General features: G+C 41.8%; 1 protein-coding gene across 1 annotated transcript; it reads left to right on the forward strand.

The window, feature by feature from the left end:
* Positions 1-10854: 10854 nt before the first annotated feature.
* Positions 10855-19558, forward strand: rnf223 (ring finger protein 223). Its single transcript, XM_084069269.1, has 2 exons — positions 10855-11137; positions 18671-19558. The coding sequence occupies exon 2, from the start codon at positions 18766-18768 to the stop codon at positions 19444-19446; it is 681 nt and encodes a 226-aa protein (XP_083925395.1). The 5' UTR covers positions 10855-11137; positions 18671-18765; the 3' UTR covers positions 19447-19558.
* Positions 19559-21362: the final 1804 nt, after the last annotated feature.

The following is a 21362-nucleotide window of genomic DNA, read 5'->3' on the forward strand; positions in this document are numbered from 1 at the left end:
AAAAACTCAAGTAATGTGCTTATAGTTTACTTTATGTCACTGACTACAGGTCTCACAAGGTACATTCTGTGTTGTGTATGCTGCATTGATTTCAGTGTAACCGGAACAGTGGGCCCCTGAGAACACTGGGCACAATTTTTCAAAATATTGATTTATTTTATATTTCTCTGTGTAATTGATGCATAGCCAAATATGTTTCTATGTTTCGTTTGTTCTGACTTGAAGCATCGTTGATACTTGGTTTTCTCTATTTTTGTCTTTTGTTTCCTTTTTTCTATTGTGACAATTAATTTAACTATTAATAAGGTGGGCTTGGTTAACACAAAGGAGCAAATATCTCAGTGGTTAGTACTATTATGAACACAATTTTGGCCATTACGCAGCCCTTGGTTCGTTGGGCAGAAACCTCTTATCTCCATTCTAACTTTGTGTTTTTTCATAAATGAATGCCCTACTTGATCATACTACAGCATCAGGCAACAGCATCAAAAGTAGCAGATCCTGGGCTGCCCGCTGGCCTAGCGGTCCAGGCCCATACCACAAACAGTAGGTTCTGATGCAGCCTGACAGCGAGTCGAGGGTTCAAATCCCCATCCCAACGACCTTTGCTGCATGTCACTCCCCATTTCTCTCTCCCCGTTTCCTGTCAAACCAGTGGAGGTCAATAAGTAGGCCTACAGAAAAAGCCCCCAAAAATATCTATAAAAAGAAGTAGCAGATTAGGGCTGTGAATTGTTTGCTATCTCACAAATCGATTCGATTCGGATTCTTGGGGTCACGATTCCGATTTTTATCAATTTTTTCAAAATAAACGATTCTCGATTCAAAATCGATTTTTTTCGATTCAAAAGCGATTTTTTTTTTATTCAAAAGCGATTTTTTTCCCGATTCGATTCAAAACGATTCTTGATTCAAAACATAGGATACATTTATGTAACTTTTATAATTGTAAAGGTTTTATCAACTGATAATAATGTAAACACACAAAGGTAATTTTTTCTTTTTTGAAAAAAAACGTTTTTGGTTGAGAATTGATTCTGAATCAATCGTCCAACATGAGAATCGCGATTCGTATTCGAATAGATTTTTTCCGACACCCTTATAGCAGATCCACAAGCTCGCAACGCGTTTTGAGCTTGTCGATCTGCTGCTTTTGTTATTTTTGAATTTGAATCCTGAAAAGTAACAGTTTTGTACATATGAGGTTTCCACCCGACAGAGATGATATTTTAATTTACATTAAAGGAGTAGTGCACCCAAAAAAAATACGTATTGTCTATAAATTACACACCCCATGAAGTGTTGAATTCATGGTGATTTTTATCTCCGTATTTCAAGTTTTTTTTTTTTGCGTAAATGCCCTACTTCATCATACAAGAGTGTCGCGCAAAACTCGTGAAAATAGCCGATCTACATGCGTCACAACAACGCCTCGCATCGCGAAATGTTGTGAGCTTGTAGATCGGTTATTTTTTTTAAAAGGACCTTGTTTTGGACATACAAAGTTTTCACCCGACAGCGACGATATATTATATACAACGTTGGTTCTCAAAGTGGGGTCCGGGGACCCCCAGGGGTCCTTAAGGGGTCATTTCAACCACGTTATGAATTTATACATTGGCTATTCAAAAATAGCAGATCTACAAGATCTGCTATTTTTGAATTATTTTGAAAAATATCAAACATGTTTCAGATGGGGGTCCACGGCCAAATATATATCGATTTGGGGGTCCTTGACATGAAAAGGTTTGAGAACCACTGATATCCTATAATACATTGCAAAACCCAAAACCCAAAAACAAACCCTGCCACTGTGTGGGAATAAACACAAAAACAACATATCAATGTCACTAACAACACACGCCACAACGCGCAGAATGACTACGCGCAGTCTGTAGGCCACTTCACACTGCTCAGCACACATCTGCCCCCTCGAAGCATAATTAATTGCGGCCAACACAAACTCACAACATTACGGTCGGCCATGTTGTTCCTTAGCGTCATCGCTGAACACCGCCCAGCGAGACCCAAACCGCGAGGCGGACCAAATTTCGTGTACACCATTTGTGTTACCTTTTATTTCCTCCGAGGTGGAAACTGGAAAGACTGGTGATGCGAGGTTAGTTCCCTTTAGCTCTCAGCACGCTGTGTGTGTGTGTGTGTGTGTGTGTGTGTGTGTGTGTCTGTGGACTACTGCACGCTTTTGTGGGTCTTTGCGAAATCCCGAAGTGGAGTTTATTGGTCATTGGAACGGTGATGCACGTCACCCCTTTGTCAAGTGGGTATTTTCAAACCCTGGAATGGATTTAGGGGAGCATCAGAGTGTTTGTGTTGGAGCGCCTCAGTGCGGCTGCAGAGTTCATGTGCAACCTCTTGCATGCGATGTTTCGCGGGGGTCCAAAAGGGTCCGCGATGTTTGGCGGGGGTCCCGACACTCCCAGGGGACCCGGGGGTCCCCCATATTGAATATCAGTGTTGCCACATTTGCGCCAGAAACAAGCAAACACCTTCATGAAAAAAAAAAAAACAGCCGAAGGGGTCCGCCATGTTCCAGGGGGGTCCCAACACTCCCAGGGGTGGGGTCCGCGGACCCCCACGTAAAAAAAATATATAAACACTTTTTTCATTTTTTTTTTTTTTTTTTTTTACTTTTGGAAAGTTCTATCCCACCATTTTGGTACCCCAAAATAAGCGCGCCATCACAGCCCTAGAGCCCCGTGCGCGGCTGGGGTCGAGGGGGGCGTAGCCCCCCGAGAATCTAGTACAGAATAAAGCTTTTTGTCATTGTCAATCATTGATTGGGACTTAGTTGGAATGTATACACACACCCCTTCTTCCAAGTTGCAGACACTGCTGGTCATAAAGATTAAAGATAGAAGATAGGCATATGACCTAAATTGATTCCTTGTAAACTTGTAAATCACTATTCCCGATATGAGTAGTATGTCCTGTTTTGAACTCCTTTGCAAGGCGTTTGTTCAATACCTTTCAGTAACCATGATGACCATGAGCAGTGCATGGTGGAAGAAGCACTCAGATCTTCACCTTAATTAAAAGCACCAATACCACAGTGAAGAAATACTCTGTTACAATAAACATCCTTACTCCAAGTCCAAATACTAGATTATTAGCATCAAGATATACTTAAAGTAGAGAAGTAAAAGTAGTCCTTTTGCAGTATGTAATTTGACAATAATTATTGATTATTTATGTGTTCATTACTTTGAAGTTGCAGCTGGTAAAGGTGGAGTCCCTTTTAATATTGGCTAAATACTGCTAGCTTAACCTATAACATTCATTAGTTGATTTATAATTTGTAACAATAATCTATATCCGCAAAGTAACTATTAACTCAAACTAAAAAAGTACTTCCCTCTGAAAATGTTGTGTATTAGAAGTAAGTACGTAGCATGAAATAGAAATAACTACCTCTACTTAAGTACAGTACTTGAGTAAATGCTCTACATTCCCGAGTCCTCATTTAGCTGCCTTCAAATATGAGCCAACACTTCAGTCACACTCACAACACAAATGCATGCAATCGCTTTTATTGTTTGTTGTGGCTGGAGTGGCTACAATCGTGTTTAGGTTGCCGTTTATTGCACCAATTTTCTACAGAAAGGTCCAAGTAGTATAATGTAGGCGCACAGATTAGCCTACATACTTGCATATACATTTATAAAAGGTTATGTTCATCCTACAGCAAGATCAGCTGTATTTTCTATGGTCACAAAAAAATAAACACAAAACATAATTAACCACTTAAGCCCTGTTATTTTATACTTTGTCGTCGGATGATGTTGTCACACAGCGAAAACAGCCGACCAACAAGCTCTGATCATGATGCATCATGAGCTTGTTAATTGGCTATTTTCTTTTTCTATTTTTGACCATTTTGTGACCACTTTTGCCTATATGAGGCCAAGTTGAAACTAACTCATTTGAGTTGGTTTAACTCTGTAGTTAAACCAACCCCCAAAGGACCCCCAAATTGATATGTATGTGGCCGCAGACCCCCACCTGAAAATGTGTTGTGAGGCCAGGGACCCCCAGAAGCAAACATTTGTGTTAACAATGTTCGCCCTTTAAAAAAAAAGGATTTAAAGATTTGCACACATTTTCAAGATTTTTCAAAAATAGCAGATCTACAAACTCATAGCGCGGCACTCGGTGTCGCACTATGAGCTTGTACATCTGCTATTTTTGAATAGCCAAAGTATAAAATGTGGATAAAGGGGTTAAAAATGATTGTGACGCTTTATTAACTAATTTTGCTGGGGACCCCCTGGAACCACCTTACTGTCCCAGTCGTCACAATGCGCAGCTGCAACCTGATTTGCAACAATCAAACTTGACTTTGTAATGAGATGCAAGAATTCCCTTCCTCTATTGTCTGTACTTAGTGGTTTTACACCCTGGAAATCATTTGACCCATAATTAAAGGATGTGTTGCGGGGGTGGGGGGGGGGGGGGCTGCAAACCAGAGCAGCTGGTTCTCAAACATCTTTGTGTCAAGGACCCCCAAATTTTGTCCCATGCAGGGAATATATTTTTGTTGTTAGGTTTTGTGGAACATTCAACAACCGTCTATATCAGGGATCTTCAACAGGGGGTCCGGGATCCCTAGGGGGTCCTCAGAGTTACTACAGGGGGTCCGCCAAAATGTGTGATATGATTTATTCATTTTTTTACATCAACCACTTGAACCCTAGCATCCCTTTTCTGAGGAGAATTTTAGCCAAAAATAGCAGATCTACAAACTCATAACTCAAGATCGGCTATTTTTGGCAAAGAGATATAGGTGTAGAGAGAAAAAAGAGCAGCAGAAGTTTATCTGAAACACAATTTTATACAATATAGAATAGGGCGTGCTTCGTCTCTCCCTCAGCTAGGGGGTCCTTGGCCTGAAAACGTTGAAGACCCCTGGTCTATATACTGAGGAGATGAAAGCAGAGAGAGTGAATAGTCAGTGTATACATTATCTTATTGGGCAACTTCTACACAACTTCACAACACAACGTTTGGCTTGTGAAATAATCACGTCGAAATAAATGAAAGAAACCGTTCCTCATTTTGCTGGGGAACCCCTGTATCCCCCCGTCCCCCCCGTCCCCCAACGACTTCACTCTGAGAAGCACTGCCCCGGGGGGTAATCTCTAATAAGACATTGTGTCACTCACCTCCATGTCTGTCTGCGATCACTTATTACACACAATCTCCCTCCACAGGGGGATTGTGGGGCAATGGAGCAAGAGAGGAGACTCATCAACCCCGGGTGGAACTGTATGACATTGGTTCTCAAAGTATGGTCCTTTGGGGGGGGGTCCCCAGCTAAATTTGTTAATACATATATAATAACCCCTTTATCCATATTGTATACGTTGGCTATTCATCATACATACATACATACATTCATCATATACATCTGCTATTTTTGAACATTTTCGAAGTGTTTGAAGAATTTCAAATAATTTTGATTTTTTTTTAAACACAAAATGTTCTTTTCTGGGGGTCGCTGGCACAAATTATCTTCAGATGGGGGAGTTCTGCGGACAAATATATATATATATATATATATAAACACTACCCTTCCTCTCTGCCTGGCCTACTTGTTGTTAACTAGTTGTACGAACGCTTGTTTTGTATTGTTGTATTGTTTATTGGATCTTGTTTAGTCGATACACTTATTTGTTTTAGCTCATGCTCATTTGATTTTGCTATTTTGTCTCATCTGTTTAGGGAAATAGGTAGCTGATATATTGCACTTTTACCTTAGCGCTAGGTATACTCTTATTTGCTTGTTTTTGCAGAAAATGCACTTAAGACTTCTGGTGATTAGTAGTTTTCGTTCCCTACCTATGTTGAAGACACTTATTGTAAGTCGCTTTGGATAAAAGCGTCTGCTAAATGACTGTAATGTAATGTATATATACATTTTGGGGTCCTTGACAGCAAAAAGGTTTGAGAACCACTGCTGTATGAGACATGGCATGTCCTTTGCGCCAGTAGCTAATGAGGATTCACAACAAGGCGTGCCGTGGCCGCTCTGCCCGGTCAACTCTCCTGTAGGTCAGCTGTCATGTAACTCGGAGTAACACCCGTGCAATTCTGCACGGCGGCTTTGGGGGAAAGTAACTAAGTACATTTACTTATTTAAGTACTGTACTTAAGTGACATTTTCTGGTATTTCTTACCTTACTAGAATTTTAAGTACTTTTACTTCTATTCCACTACATCTCAGAGGCAAATATTGTACTTTTACTCCACTACAATTGTTTAAAAACTTGAGCTACTAGTTACTTCGTAGGTTTCAATTATTATTACAAAACATACATTACCCACTTCAGCCATATATTTCATCCATTTGAAAATAGCCGATCTACAAGCTCACAATGCGTCGCGATGCGACGCATTGTGAGCTTGTAGATCTGCTACTTTCAAAAGATTTTTATACACTTCATACATTTGAAAACGTGTGAGATGGGACCTTCTGCATAATGACTAGGTGCTTTCTACCTTTGGTACTTTAAGTACATTTTGATACCAATACTTTCGTACTTTTACTTCAAGTGCTTTTTGAATTCCGCACTTTTACTTGTAACAGAGTACTTCTAGATTGCAGTATTGATACTTTTACTTGAGTAAAACATTTAAGTACTTTTTCCACCACTGCACAGCGGCCACATCGTAATATCAACGGTGTTTCTTTCTTAGTAACACTGGGTTGTTGTACTGATTAGCCTACACTGTTGACACTGTAACAATATCAGCTTTTCTGTGATATCATATAATGTCAGTGTGATTGGGTGTTATTTGCTCATGTTTTTTTTGTTTTGTTTTTTTGCCTACGCTTGGGGCAGGACACTGTATGGAGTCTATGGACACAGTGAATGTGTTTTGTTTTGTTTTGTTCTGCAGTGCAGGCGTTATATATTAGTATTGAGGTATATTGTGGGTATACCGTTTGGCATACATATTTGATTGTGCTTTTTGGGGCGGGATACTGTGACTTTGTGGTTGTTGTTCCACATAGTGCAGGCTATTGTACAGGTGTATACTACTGTTTACTGTTGCTTGATGGTGCTTTTTGTGACGTTATTCCTGTATCTACAGCAGGGGTCTTCAACGTTTTCAGGCCAAGGACTCCCTAGCTGAGAGAGAGAGATGAAGCAGGGACCCCCTCTATATTGTATAAAATTGTGTTTCAGATTCAACTTTTTTTGTTTACTTGGTCTGCTCTTTTTTCCCTCTGCACCTATACCTCTTTGCCAAAATAGCCCGATCTACAAGCACACAACGCCTCACAGCGCGAGGTGCTGTGAGCTTGTAGATCTGCTATTTTTGGCTAAAGTTCTCCTCAGAAAAAGGGATGCTAGGGTTCAAGTGGTAAAGGTAAAAAAAATAATCATATCACACAAAGATTTGGCGGCCCCCCCTGTAGTAACTCTGAGGACCCCCTGTTGAAGACCCCTGATCTACAGTACTTTTTCTCACTCTTGTACTGTATCTGTAACTAAACTGTTGTGCAGCCTCTGGTGACAGAATTTCCCGCGCAAGATCAATATCAATGTCTGTCTGTCTGTTCAATAGATATTATGACACTAAATATCTTCGCCAAAAATAGCCTATCTACAAGCTCACAACGTCACAGTCACAGTGTGGCAAGTTCCTTTCGCCAAAGATTGGCCCCTAGAATATATGTTAGGAGTTAAGTGCTCAAATTGACATTGACGATTCTACTGTGTAGAAAAGGTATTAGCACTGCGGCACAATGTCTCTGCAAAAAAAAAAAAAGGAAAGAAAGAAAAAATAAATGACCCCATTACCCAATGACCTTGACATGTGCTGCAACATGGCAAAGTTTGCAATGTTGGCTCTGGGTCAACTTCTGTTCGAGGAGAGGCAAATGACATCTTTTATCTTCTATCTCCTGTTTAAGCAAATGTGGGAACATGCCCCGCAGCTGACTGTAACGAACGGAGAGTAAACATTGTCTCTTTTTATTGGCCACTCCTGCACTGTGTCGATGCAGCCTAGCCACAGTTAGCCCACTCACGTGTAAGAACGTCCAGATTCTGGACAAACGACTGGAAAGCAACCAGACCAACGTAATAACAAGCACCATAGTAATTTGAACAAAACTGAAGTTTTGACACAATAGGCCATACAAAAATGCCATTTGCAGGGCAAGAAATTGCTCATGAAAGTTTAAACCATTTCCCAAAGAATTTCAAGATTTTTCCACAATCTTGTTTTTGCTGATCTACAAGCTCATAATGCATCAAAAAATGCGATAGGCTTGTAGATGTGAGCTTGTAGATCAGCTATTTCTGAATAACCGAAGTATAAAATATAGGGCTTAATTGGTTAAAAGTGAAATGACACCTGTATGCTATGTAAAACTGTCCACTGTGACACCATTTTAAACTGCCTAAAGTAATTCTGAACAAAATCGAGGTTTTGAGACAATAGGTCACAGGCATTGCTTTCCGAAGTCCCCCATATGCACACGTGTTACTGTAACTGAGTTTACATATTCCAGTGAAGGAAATAAAGGATCATTCTGAGAGCTTTTCCGCATCATCAAAGCTCACGCCCAATAAATGACTTTGGTGATATGAAACAGTGGTATTTGTATTAGGGTTACTAAATAACCCAGGGAACGGGCTACTGCTAATGGCCCCAGACCCATTAGTCATTACCAAGAAAAGAAAACTACCAAACTATGTGCGGCGTGACTTTAAATTGTCTTGTCTTTGTGGACTTGTTGTGACTGTTTTCCAGTGGTTGGCCATAAAGATAGGCATGCGACCTAAATTGATTCTTTGTAAACCAATATTACCCCTGATTATGTTTTTGTTTAGAGCTCCTTGCAATAGCTGTTACACCTAAATGACACCTCAAGTCCTCATTTGACTGCACTCCCATTCACTTTCAAGACTCAATATTTTCTATTTGTTACATTTCATAAACTATAGTACACAGTGTATAATGATTTGGGTTCGGTTCCTCTACATTGTAGCAACAATAACAAACAAACAAACCAAAAATAATTAAATAATAACAACAAGGAAGGTGTGTGTGTGTGTGTGTGTGTGTGTGTGTGTGTGTGTGTGTGTGTGTGTGTGTGTGTGTGTGTGTGTGTGTGTGTGTGTGTGTGTGTGTGTGTGTGTGTGTGTGTGTGTGTGTGTGTGTGTGTGTGTGTGTGTGTGGGGACATTATTTATTTAAATAAGGCAAGGGTTGTATTAGTTTCATTTAAAGTACTGATGATGTAGCAATACACATTCAATGAGGTCTAGCAGGTCTGTGTTGCTAGCCTTGGTATCAATGGCTCAATTAGCATTTCACAAGTAAGGGTGACGTTGCTGGAAAAAATACAATTGCACAGCAAAACTTGGCTGTATTTAGTTAGACATGGTTATATTTGGTTACATTTCTAACTCTAGGGTTAAATGAACTTGTGATCAAAGCCCTTGCAATAAGGAAGTGTGGCACCCAGTCATTCAGAGGGGTGTGGGAAGACATTGCTTTGTCACCATCTGCTGCCTTATCACTGACTAAATGGAAATGTATCTATTGTCCCCTGTGTGTGCAACTGCATTTATATTGGCTGATGCAATGGGGGGGTGGGGGCGCATGTGTTTCTCTTGCGTAAAGGACATTGGGACAACCTTGTTTAGTTTTCATTATTGTTCTATTCTATTAGTCTGAAGGGATGGTGGATATGGCATTGTGTACAGGACTGTAGGCACAATACAAGCTACAGTATACAAGGTTGTTTCACAAGCAGTGTGGACACAGGAGAGATGCACTCTTTTCAGGGTGTCTCACCTCGGATGGGTGTGGTTTTGAGGTAAAGTTAAGGCATAGTTTCTGTGAGTGTGCGTTAGGGGATAGGCATATTAGGGGTGGTCCCTGGGCGAAACAACCTGGAAAGAGGTTGTCCCAGACACAGGATGTGCTGTCCAATGGCTGTTCATGGGGACGGCAAATGAACACTAACTAATTAAACCCTACATACTTAGTTGACCGGGGTCCCCCCGGTACATAAAAAACGTTTTGTCGGTTAAACGGCCCTGATATTTCCGTTGTCTGGAGGGATAGGTAGAGTTGGGTGGTGTGTGTGTGTGTGTGTGTGTGTGTGTGTGTGTGTGTGTGTGTGTGTGTGTGTGTGTGTGTGTGTGTGTGTGTGTGTGTGTGTGTGTGTGTGTGTGTGTGTGTGTGTGAATGAATGAATGAATGCATTTTTATTTCCGTGTCTTGTCAAAAAGACCCATCCCTTACGGGGTTTTAAGACACCAAAACACAAATAAACAATATCAAATTCTCTTCCTAGAAGACTGCACAAAGGAAAACGTTTGGTAAACGTGTGTGTGTGCGTGTGCGTGTGTGTGTGTGTGTGTGTGTGTGTGTGTGTGTGTGTGTGTGTGTGTGTGTGTGTGTGTGTGTGAGAGACGTGTGTGCGTGGAGGGAGGGGGGATCAAAGAAAAGTGAGACAAGGTGAAAAATTGGGAGGATGTGTTTTTTCCGTCCCTTGACGCCTTGAGGGATTCTTTGGCTTGATATGCCCTGCCTCCCCACACCTCTGTCCTCCTCCAGAAACCCCCTCCAAAGCCTCCACTCCCTGCCCCCCCCCCCCCCCCCTCCCCCCCACACACACACACCCCAGCCCGCCCTATCCACTTCATTTGCATAGAGTACTTGAAAAACAGGGGGCAGGTGACACCGGCCAACAGAGGAACGAGGGACCTGGGGCTGAACACACTCACTCACTCACTCACACACCACAGCGCTCCTCTGTTCCACTGGCTTTGAGCGCACACACCCACAACCTCTCTCTCTCATACACACACACACACACACACCCACACCCACACACCTGTCACTCAGACCAGCCCTCAAAGGTTCAGTAACCACCTAGAACAGAAGAGCCAGTGCAAGACACCAGAGACAGACAGAGAGCAGCTCCCTACTGGGACCTCCTGGACAAATTCATCCCACTTTAAAGACCGCTGAAGGAGACGCATGTTGGCCCCACAGCGGGAGTGAGGGCCCGAGCAAGTGATAACCTGCTAACCCAGGACAGAGTGGGAGAGAGATAACGGCCCGACTGCACCTCTTCACTGAACAATTAGGTAAGCTGAAACGGTACTTTAAACACTGAGAGTGCAATTGCCACATGGTTCCATTTGTACACTCTCAGTATTTTACCTATGTTAGATGTGTACAGGCTCAGAGTTACAAATGTTTGAATCTTCAGTGAACTTCACCGAAACGTTACTTTAACACTCTGTGTCACAAATGTTTGAATGAACTGTGGAGGATTGAATGAACTGTGGAGGATTTTCTGTGTAATGTGTAGAATTGGACACAGCACCATTGTTTCTGCACCGGCTGCTGTTGAGTGAGGGAAAGCAATTTCACCCGTTGAGCTGTTCACCAAGTGAAATTTGAATGCATTAGTGCGAGTGTTTTTTTTTCATTTAACCCAGAGAGTAAACCCTTTTTTATATATTCATTTTTTCAAGCTTATGTATTTACACAACCTAGATGTACCATATTGAGCCATGCAAGCACACAGATCCACCACAAACAAAGGGAAAAGCTCCAGAAATCGTAGGCTGCAATACATGAATGCATTTTATCCTTATGGATAATAAAGCCTGAAGGGGTCGCAAACGTGACAGTGAAAACGGGCCATTGTCAAGACTGCCGCTGTTGGAAACGATATCGGGATATTATAATACACGTATGACGGAGGCTCATTATGTTGCGTTCCATGGGAGCAGCACCTCCTCGCGCTCGGCTCCACTCTCTCTGTGTTGCGGTATCTCAAATGGCAGGGAGCTCAAATTACATTTACTTTTCAAATACAGAACAGGTAGGGTGAGCAAATGAGCACACCGGTTTGGGAGCTTAAAAAACATACAAACAGGTGACCTCAAAGTACACCACACCTGAATCCATGGGCTCAAAGAGTGGGAGGGGGTGCGCGGAGCATAGAAGGAGGTTTTCTATAATCTTAACCCACTGTTTCCCAAAGTTAAAAACAATTAAATCACAACTTTTCATCAATTAAAAACAATTCCAACATTTTTCAAAAGTATTTCATAAATAAAATGAAAAAAATCTGAATCATTTCAATAAATGAATAAATAAAAAAAGTTGAAGAAGTTGTGAAAAAAGCAGATGTACAAGCTCACAACACGGCGCGTAGCAACACGTTGTGAGCTTGTAGATCTGCTATTTTCACTAGTCTGGGTCCCGGGCAGACGTCTAATTTCTCTTTTGGGTCTTGAGCTAAAAGGTTTGGGAACCACTGCTTTAACCAACCTGGCGTCCCTCCCCGTTTTGGATTTTTTTTTAACAAAAGTTAAAAAATGCATTCCTAAATATAGCCTACCGCCGTACGAGGAAGTATAAAGTAGAGCTTCTAGCTGTTAAATTGCCCCAACAAGCTGTGTTTGCCTCTGTTTTGAATACACAAAATATGGTCTCGTGAGATAATGGTAAATGGGTCAGTTGAACAGTTGAGTGCAGAACAAAACACGTGCTTGCTGATAGTGATTGGAGGGGGGCATATAGATAGCAAGGTCCTAGACAGTGAGCAAGTTCAAACCAGTAGTTCTACCGTGTTACACTATATACGTATAATATACGTATTTAGTGTAACATGGTAGAACTACTGGTTTGAACTTGCAGGTCTTAGTATATTATACCTGCTGAACATTTTCGGAGCCAAAGACCACACCACTGGTTCAAACTAACCACCAAACAGTGGCATTTGAACTTCTGTTTTCATTTTGGTTTCCTCATTTTTGTTTTTATTTCAGTCTTAGTTTTAGCTTACTATAATAACCCCACTACAGAGACCACAGGCAAAGGTATTCCGTACACAGGGTGAAACACAAGGCACTCCTCCGTCCAGCGTCGTTCTGTCCTGGCAACAAGCGTCAGCAGCAATACAGTTAATGTGTAACTTCCCTGTAACCTCTACTACCCAACACTCTGACCCTGCACCGTTTAACCACTCCTTGAAAGCTTAGGGAAGGATTTCCCCTGTTGTGTAAACTGGCACTTAACGGTATCTCATTTTGCATCCGGTATTCACCTCGCTCTGTCTAGAAACTTAGATCCCAAACCAGATTCTGACTGTTTACACACCGCTATAAGAAGAGTCTGCAAAGTGAGGCGGCACAACCGACACAATAATGACCCTCTAGAGCAGTGGTTCTCAAAGTGGGTACCAAATAGACTTTTATGAGTCTGTAAGTCCCCCATAACTTTGAGAGCATACATGTGGAACCAAATGGGTCCATTTGGTTACACGTGTATGCTCTCAAAGTTATGGGGTTCCTTGAAATTAAAAAAGTTTCTGCTTTATACATCCCTGTCTGTGCAGCAATCCCAAAGCGAAGAACTTTAATCTTCTAAACAAAGAACACTAAAAAGTTATTTGTTTTCACACTTGAAATTAAAACGTTTGACAGCCAATGCTCTGGAGAACCGTGTGCTTTATACTTCCCTGTCCGAGCTGCAATCCCAAAGCAAAGAACTTACATTTTCTAAACAAAGAACACCTATGCATCAACAGCCCCGCCCGGTCTGGTCTTTCCAGCGGGCGTCAATGACCATGTCAGTTAAACTGTCATGGAAATTAACGGAGGATGAAGCTATGTCCAAGTCTGGCCTGGAGCTAATCCACACACACACACACACACACACACACACACACACACACACACACACACACACACACACACACACACACACACACACACACACACACACACACACACACACACACACACACACACACACACACACACACACACACACACACACACACACACACACACACACACACACACACTGCTTTCAGCTCATTGACTTCTGACAATTATGTATGTGTTACATTGTTGCCCAATGCAAAGATGGTTGCTATGTATTTAAAGCTATCACTGACACTGGCTAACCTGGCCTCAGGCTTTTGAGAACCGTTTCTCCAGTCCAGTTTCGCTGGTTTTCTGTGACTTTCTATGATGCTGAAACGTATAGGTCAACCCTGTAGGATCTGGGCCTTTCGAGGAAAGCTAAGGAGGAAAGCTTTAATGATTGAGTGAACTAGACCAGTGGTTCTCAAAGTGAGGTCCGGGGACCTCCAGGGATCCGTGAGCAGGTTCGAGGGGGTCCCCAGCAAAATGAGGATAATGTTTTCACTGGCTAGACGTTAACCAATGATTGAATGTATTACACATTCAACCCCGGGGATTGAATTTAGACCAAATATTTTCAAATGGGGGTCTGCTGCCTAATACACATCAATGTGGGGGTCTTTGACATGAAAGTATCTCAGAATCACTGCACTAGCCCTCCTCCTATAGCCATTACCAAAAAAAACACAGATTTAAAGCTGGCTGCCCTATTATCATATAGGGTCATGTCATTATAGGTGAAAGCTTTCAAAGAATTTCAAAATATTTCAAAATGTTCACAAATATGGAAGATAGCACAACTACAAGCAGCTCAGTTGTTTTCAATATTTCACTAATCATCGTACGATGAAGTATACAATATAGGGCTACCAGTACAGACAGAAATGGATGGATGGATGGCTGGATGGATGGATGCACACAGAGAGTGCAAGAGAGAGAGAGAGTGAAAGAGGGGGTTGGACGGAGTAATGGGGCAGAGGCTGCAGCGCTATGTAGGAATGCCAAGGGTAGATGGAGCGATGGGCCTGAGAACAAGCAGGTACATTGTGTGTAGCTGGACACAGGGGCAGGGCCGCCCCCCCCCCGAGGGCACAGTGAGGGGAACACCTGTGAAATGACCACTCAACTCACCCCTGCCTACACTGTAAAACGCTGAGTGCTCATTTAGACCTCAGAGCATACAAATGGAACCAAATTGACTCAGAGTTTTACTGTGTACCTCCAACGCACCTGCACACACACACACACACACACACACCGCGCGCACACACACACACACACACACACACACACACACACACACACACACACACACACATTGAATGCCCTATAAGAAAAGGCACCAAACCTGTCTAGCCAAATCATTTATAACAGCCACTACAGCACTGAACGTGGTAGACGTTAGCATTACACTGTCATTTCATATTTAATCTATGTTTTAAGATGGCGTAGTGCCATGGTAGTATATATAAGCAAACCTCCCGCAAGACCATCAGTCAGTGTCAAAGCGTTTAACGTCTGCCACAATGGCAAACACTCAGCCTTGTTTGTTCTACAGTTCAACTGCCGTGCTCCTATGTTGACATAATGCCTAAGTCTATTGTCAGAGCAAGTATTCTGAAGCGTTGTGGTTAACATTTACTGAAAAGAGAAACTGTCCTCAAGTACATTTTTGAGGTACATTTACTTGACTTGAGCATTTCGTTATACTTCTACTCCACTATATCTCAAATATTGTACTTTTTACTCCACTACAATTATTTGACAGTTTTAGTTTTTTTCATTTTCAAAAAATAATATTAAAAATAAATGAAAAAAGTTCTCGAAAAAACACGGCCCCCTCGCATATTAGGAGGGCGGGGTGAGTCACCAAAACCAAGGACGGGTGTTTTTGATGAATCTAACATGGTTAAAATGGAGTTTGAAGTTATAATGGGTTTGTATAGGAAGTGGGCGTGTCTGATAAAATGAATATCAAATATCTAAATACTGAATCAAGCAACTTAAAAACGGTCTGGGGGGCTCACAAAAGCCTGAGTAGATGATAAAATGACCCAAAGTTTTTTTGAAAGTGAAATTTAATACTATGCATACAGTACATTAACTGATAAATGATGATGTATTATTATAGGTTAAGCTACCTTCTTTATCAGCTGCAACATTAAAGTGATAAACACATGAGTACTTTTGGCACAGAAAGTATATGTTGATGCCAATTATTTTGTACATTTCCGTTAACCCATTCAATGCGGGAACGCATCTCTGTCATTTTATATTTCTTTGGCCATTCAAAAATAGCAGATATACAAGCTTGCTATGAGCTTGTAGATCTGCTATTTTGTACAAATCTTTGAATATATATATCTTTAAAGCAAACATTTGTAACTCAAATCTTTGCTTCTGGGGGATCCCTGGAACAAAATATTTGACAAATGTATGCTTTTAAAAAAAAAGATATATTTCAAGATTTGCACAAAATGTTCACGATTAAAAAAAAAACTCGGTGCCGCGCTATGAGCTTGTAGATCTGCTATTTTTGAATATCCAAAGAAATCTAAAATGACACGAGTTCCCGGATTGAATGTATGGTTAAATGCAGGACTTTTACTCAAGACTTTTACTCAAGTAGAAACTCAAATAGATTCTTCCACTACTGTTGAAGGGCACCATGCACCCTCCCTTGCTGACGTCTGAGGACAGTAGACGTTTTTAAACAAAGCGACCTGTGTCTCCTGCCCCAGATAGTGACACAGAAGTGACCAGAAACAATCTTTCAAGAGCTACTGGATGTTGAAGGTGCCCCGTGGGGCTCAAGGGGTGGGGGAGTTATTGTAGTTATTGTACCATGGAGGGTACTAGGGTTGCATGGCAGAGAATTAACATGAATGGAAGTCTGGCATATAATATGCACCCTGAATGTGTTCAGAGATTCATGAACGAGCTATTATCAGGAAGGGGGAAAATCCTCAATAGCCGGGTAGAAGCATTACATTTTTTTTGGCTTATTGTTTCTAACGGTCGTTCAACGCTTTAAGGCTTTTAAGAATATTATTATTAAAATAGGTGTTAAATAGCTCTATATTCTGATGGCGATCTGCTTGTTCAGTAACAGGGGTATCACTGTCTCTCCAGCTCGTTAGTAAACAGAAAATAAATGTTCATCCCTAAACTTTTAACCAGTGGTGGAAAAAGTACTCAAACGTTAAGTGAAAGTATCAATACTGCAGTGTAGAAATACTCCGTTACAAGTAAAAGTCCGGTATTCAAAATGGACTTGGAGTTAAAAAGTATCGGAATCTAAATATACTTAAAGTACCAAAAGTAAAAGTACTCATTATGCAGAATGTCCCCATTTCACAAGTTTTCAAAATCTTTCGAAAATAGCCGATCTACAAGCTCACGATGCGTCGCATCGCAACACATTGTGAGCTTGTAGATCGGCTATTTAAGTAACTAGTAACTAAAGTTTTCAAATAATTGTAGTGGAGTAAAAGTACAATATTTGCATCTGAGATGTGATGGAGCAGAAGTAAAAGTACTGAAAATTGGAAATACTCCAGTAAAGTAAAAGTACCTCAAAATTGTACTTAAGTACAGTACTTGAGTAAATGTACTTAGTTACTTTACACCACTGGGTATCACTCTCTCCAGCTCTTTAGTAAACAGAACATACATTACGTTTAACAGTAGTTACTTTACAGGCCCTAAGGTGTCTATATACCAGATATACAGGACGTACAGGGCTACTTGTTGTCCATAGCTGTAGCTACAGTATGTGAAAAAGGTGAAAGTCTGTGTCTCTGGGTGTGGAAACAGAAGCACCAGTTACTGTTGTGTCCTATAGGATTAGGAAGATACATCTAGTAACAACATTTTAAGTAACTAAAACTGTAAACTGTTGTTATGCGAATCATTTCCTTAAACAATTAGTATTCATGTATGGTACACCAGGAATTCAACACCTTTTGCAATGAGCTGCTGGCCGAATTGGACGGCCTGCAATCCTGATAGCTTTGTAAAAATGATATACTCTGTCCTCTGTGTGGAGGTTAAACATAGCCGGTGCAAATTCAAACAGAAAATCCTCAAAGTGTAATCATTCTGAGAGTTAAATAAACGTGATAGCTTTTTCTTTGTTATATTAAGTTTGCTCTATATTCCGATATAGCAATCCTTGCTATAGCGTTTGTTCAGTAACAGGGGCCTCCCTGTCTCTCCAACACTTTAGAAAACAGAAAATACATTTCCAGGACGGGATACCAATGATTACTACCCGAATATAGAGCTTTAAGCGGGCATGAAAACCTAAGCTGTTTGTTCTCCAGTTCAGGTTACATTAGATTAAAACCATGGCAGCTGCAGCTAATACAATTAATAATGGGTGTGTTAGATTAGGTGTGCCCAGAGCCTCTTGACACACCTAGATATAACCGGCCGGTCCTCCCTTAAGCCAATTTTAATACAGGATGCTCTATAAGGTCAGTCTCATGCGGCCTGACATGTTTTACCCTGCTGCAGTTTTTAACCTGAAATGGAAAACAAAATACAACATCATTATAGGGTTTCATGCCCCTTTAACCCATTCAATCCGGGAACACACCTCTGTCATTTTTAGATTTCTTTGGCTATTTTTGAAAAATCGTGAAAAGTTGTGGAAATCTTTGAGTATATATATATTTTAAGCGAACATTTATATACAAATCTTTGCTTCTGGGCGTTCCTGGAACACAATATTTTACAAATGTTCGCTTTAAATAATACATATTCAAAGATTTGCACACATTTTCACAATCTTTAAAAAAAATAGCAGATCTACAACTTTGTTTCCTTCTTCTTGCAAGCCGTTTAACACTGAGAATTTCACAGTCTGTGCTGTTGTAATGATGTGAGCAACCAGGTACATACAGGTCAAAATAGTCAAACTAATCTCTAATTCTACTCTCTTCCCTTCAGATAACCCACACCTGGTATCAGCTGGAAAGGGGAGAGAAAGGCTGAATAATCAGCGAGAGGCGCCGCGTGAGGAGCAAAGCGAGGCCCCTCTGAAGATGGCCAAGACCCCTCAGATATGGCACATCCAGCTGGCCATGCCCCCGGAGCTGTTCGGCGGCGAGCTGGAGTGCACCATCTGCTGCAACGCGTACGACAACGTCTTCAGGACGCCCAAACTGCTGGACTGCAAGCACACCTTCTGCCTGGAGTGTCTCTCGCGCCTCATGTCCATCTCGCTGACCGAGCAGGACGGCGGCGGCGGCGGGAGCTGCAAGCTCCTGTGCCCGCTCTGCCGCCACCCCACCACGCTGCCCGAGGAGGGTCCGCCGGCGCTGGCCACCAGCCGCGAGCTCCTCTGCAGGCTGCCCACCAACCAGCAGCAGGAGCGGCCCGTCTGGCTGGAGGGGGAGAAGCTGTGCAGCAAGGACCCCGCCCCGGCGGCGGGCCCCGCCGCGCTGTGCGTCTGCATCAACATCGGCGCCAGCAAGGCGGGCGCCGAGGCCCCGGTTCAGACGCGGCCGCGGCCCGCGCACCCGTTTGACCGGCTGACGAACTGGAAGAGGCTGCTGCTCTTCATCGTGCTCATGGTGCTGCTGGTGGTCATCGTGCTGTGGCCCCTGCAGTGCATCGTCACCACGGGCAACATGCGCTGCGTGGCCCCCAACCACCACGACGCCATCACCACCACCACCACCTCTCTGGCGCCGTTCACCAGGCCGCTGCCCAGAGGGGTATAATGGTGGGGGAAAGATAACCTGTGTCTTTTTGGGGCGGCCCCCTATAAGTGAGTTTTGGACACTGACCAATCCTGCACCGTGATTGGCCAATAGTCTACAACGCAGTCTACAACCCTAACCCTTCCACAGTCAATGCAAATCTATACTTTTGCAAAGTCAGCCAATCACATTACAGCTAGTGTCATCACCACTAGCTGTAATGTGATTGGCTGACTTTGCAAATTCAGGACTGTGATTGGCTAGCGAAACACATGACACATGTGCAGCCCTATGAATAGCAGTATGGACTGGAAAAAGTAATCCATTTTTTTTAAGTGAGTCATGTTGTGATGACCACACACCGCCCACTTCACACTGGGTGTGATTTTTTCTCCTCACATGGTATTTAGGTTTGATAATCGTTAAAAGGTTGATAAATTAACGATGTTACTGGAGATGTGATTGAAATCGTTCTGCATACGTTGACAGTCTCTTCAACTTAATAGTACCGGTATATATATATATATATATACATATATATATATATATATGTATATACTGTATATATACTTGCCAGGAACACATTCTCAACTGCTCCACTCCTCCGAGCTACAAGTGCTAATATAACTCCTGCAGGGTCTATATTCTCACACTTGCAAGGTTATGATATTGTGGTTATGATGAGTTTCAGGCAGTACTACATGTCAAGCAGTAGGTGTCCTACCCGACACCAGGGTCTGAATATCTCAATGGAAGAGTACCGAGACCACCTCCAACCACTGCAGATAGACTAGCCTAGTTATATTGTATTATAATTAACATAATATACTATACAGACTGGTTAGGATAGAATTGTATTCATCAAAATAACCTGTTGGCTGAGCTCACGATGGCAACAAGGGGGGTAAAAACAAATCATACATGGATGCCAAATTCTTGCACTTTGATCAACTTCTGTGAAAACTGTACTAATGTGTTGTAAATACATAGATAGAATATGTTGTAATATTCAGACTCACATCATTCCTGTGCAGTACAGTTTGTGCTCATATAGACGACAGTAGCGGACCTTTCCGCCACGGACCGTGCAAACAGAGACAATGACAGCAAAACGACTGCTCGTCCATCATGACACGTGGAATAGATGTTTTGATGGAGAGAAAACACAATGCTGAGTTACAAATGTTGAAGGGTCTGGTGGGATGTCTGGATTATTTGGCAGGTCGTTGGAATTGCCAATGAAAAATTGTAGTCGCATTTAGTGACAATTGTAAAAGTGGTCGACAGTCGACAGAAAATGAAGAACCCATACAAAATGCCATGCAAATGTGCCAAGTTGGGGACCGTAAGGGCCGAGTTACTTTGTCTAACTCGATCAAAACATTTTCTTTTGGTTGTGCACAGAAGAATAAATTGGTCGTATATATATTGTACATATGATTTGAACATTTGTTTTGATATGCATTTTGTTTACAGATGTAATAAAACCAAACAAAAAGGATCCTATGACTACAAAAAGCTTCATTACTAGATCATGGTCGTGGCAAATTTAAAAAAATATTTGACTGTAACTGTTTATTTTTAACCTGAATACTATGAGTTAAACTAAAGCCTGATTTATACATAGCTGCGTGCCCATAAAAGCCGATCTACAAGCTCTCAATATCGCATTGCATCGCGACGCATTGAGCTTGTAGATCTGCAATGTTTTGGCACACACCTCCGGCACACCTACTATATAAGTCAAGCGAAGAGTTACGTGATTCTCCTTGTCTAAGACATAAATTAGTTGGACAACATATTGTTGCTGTCAGGCAGAAACCTCTTTTATCCATATTTTAACTTTTTTTGTTTTTTCGCAAATTAATGCCCTACTTGATTATACTACAGCGTCACACAAAAGCATCAAAAGTAGCAGATCTGCAAGCTTGAAACGT

Source organism: Gymnoscopelus microlampas, assembly GCF_963454915.1.
Source record: "Gymnoscopelus microlampas genome assembly, chromosome: 10".
Lineage (NCBI taxonomy): Eukaryota > Metazoa > Chordata > Actinopteri > Myctophiformes > Myctophidae > Gymnoscopelus > Gymnoscopelus microlampas.

Bases quoted from the DNA above. Each gene is read 5' to 3' on its own strand.
- rnf223 (XM_084069269.1), top strand. From the start codon at position 18,766: ATGGCCAAGACCCCTCAGATATGGCACATCCAGCTGGCCATGCCCCCG.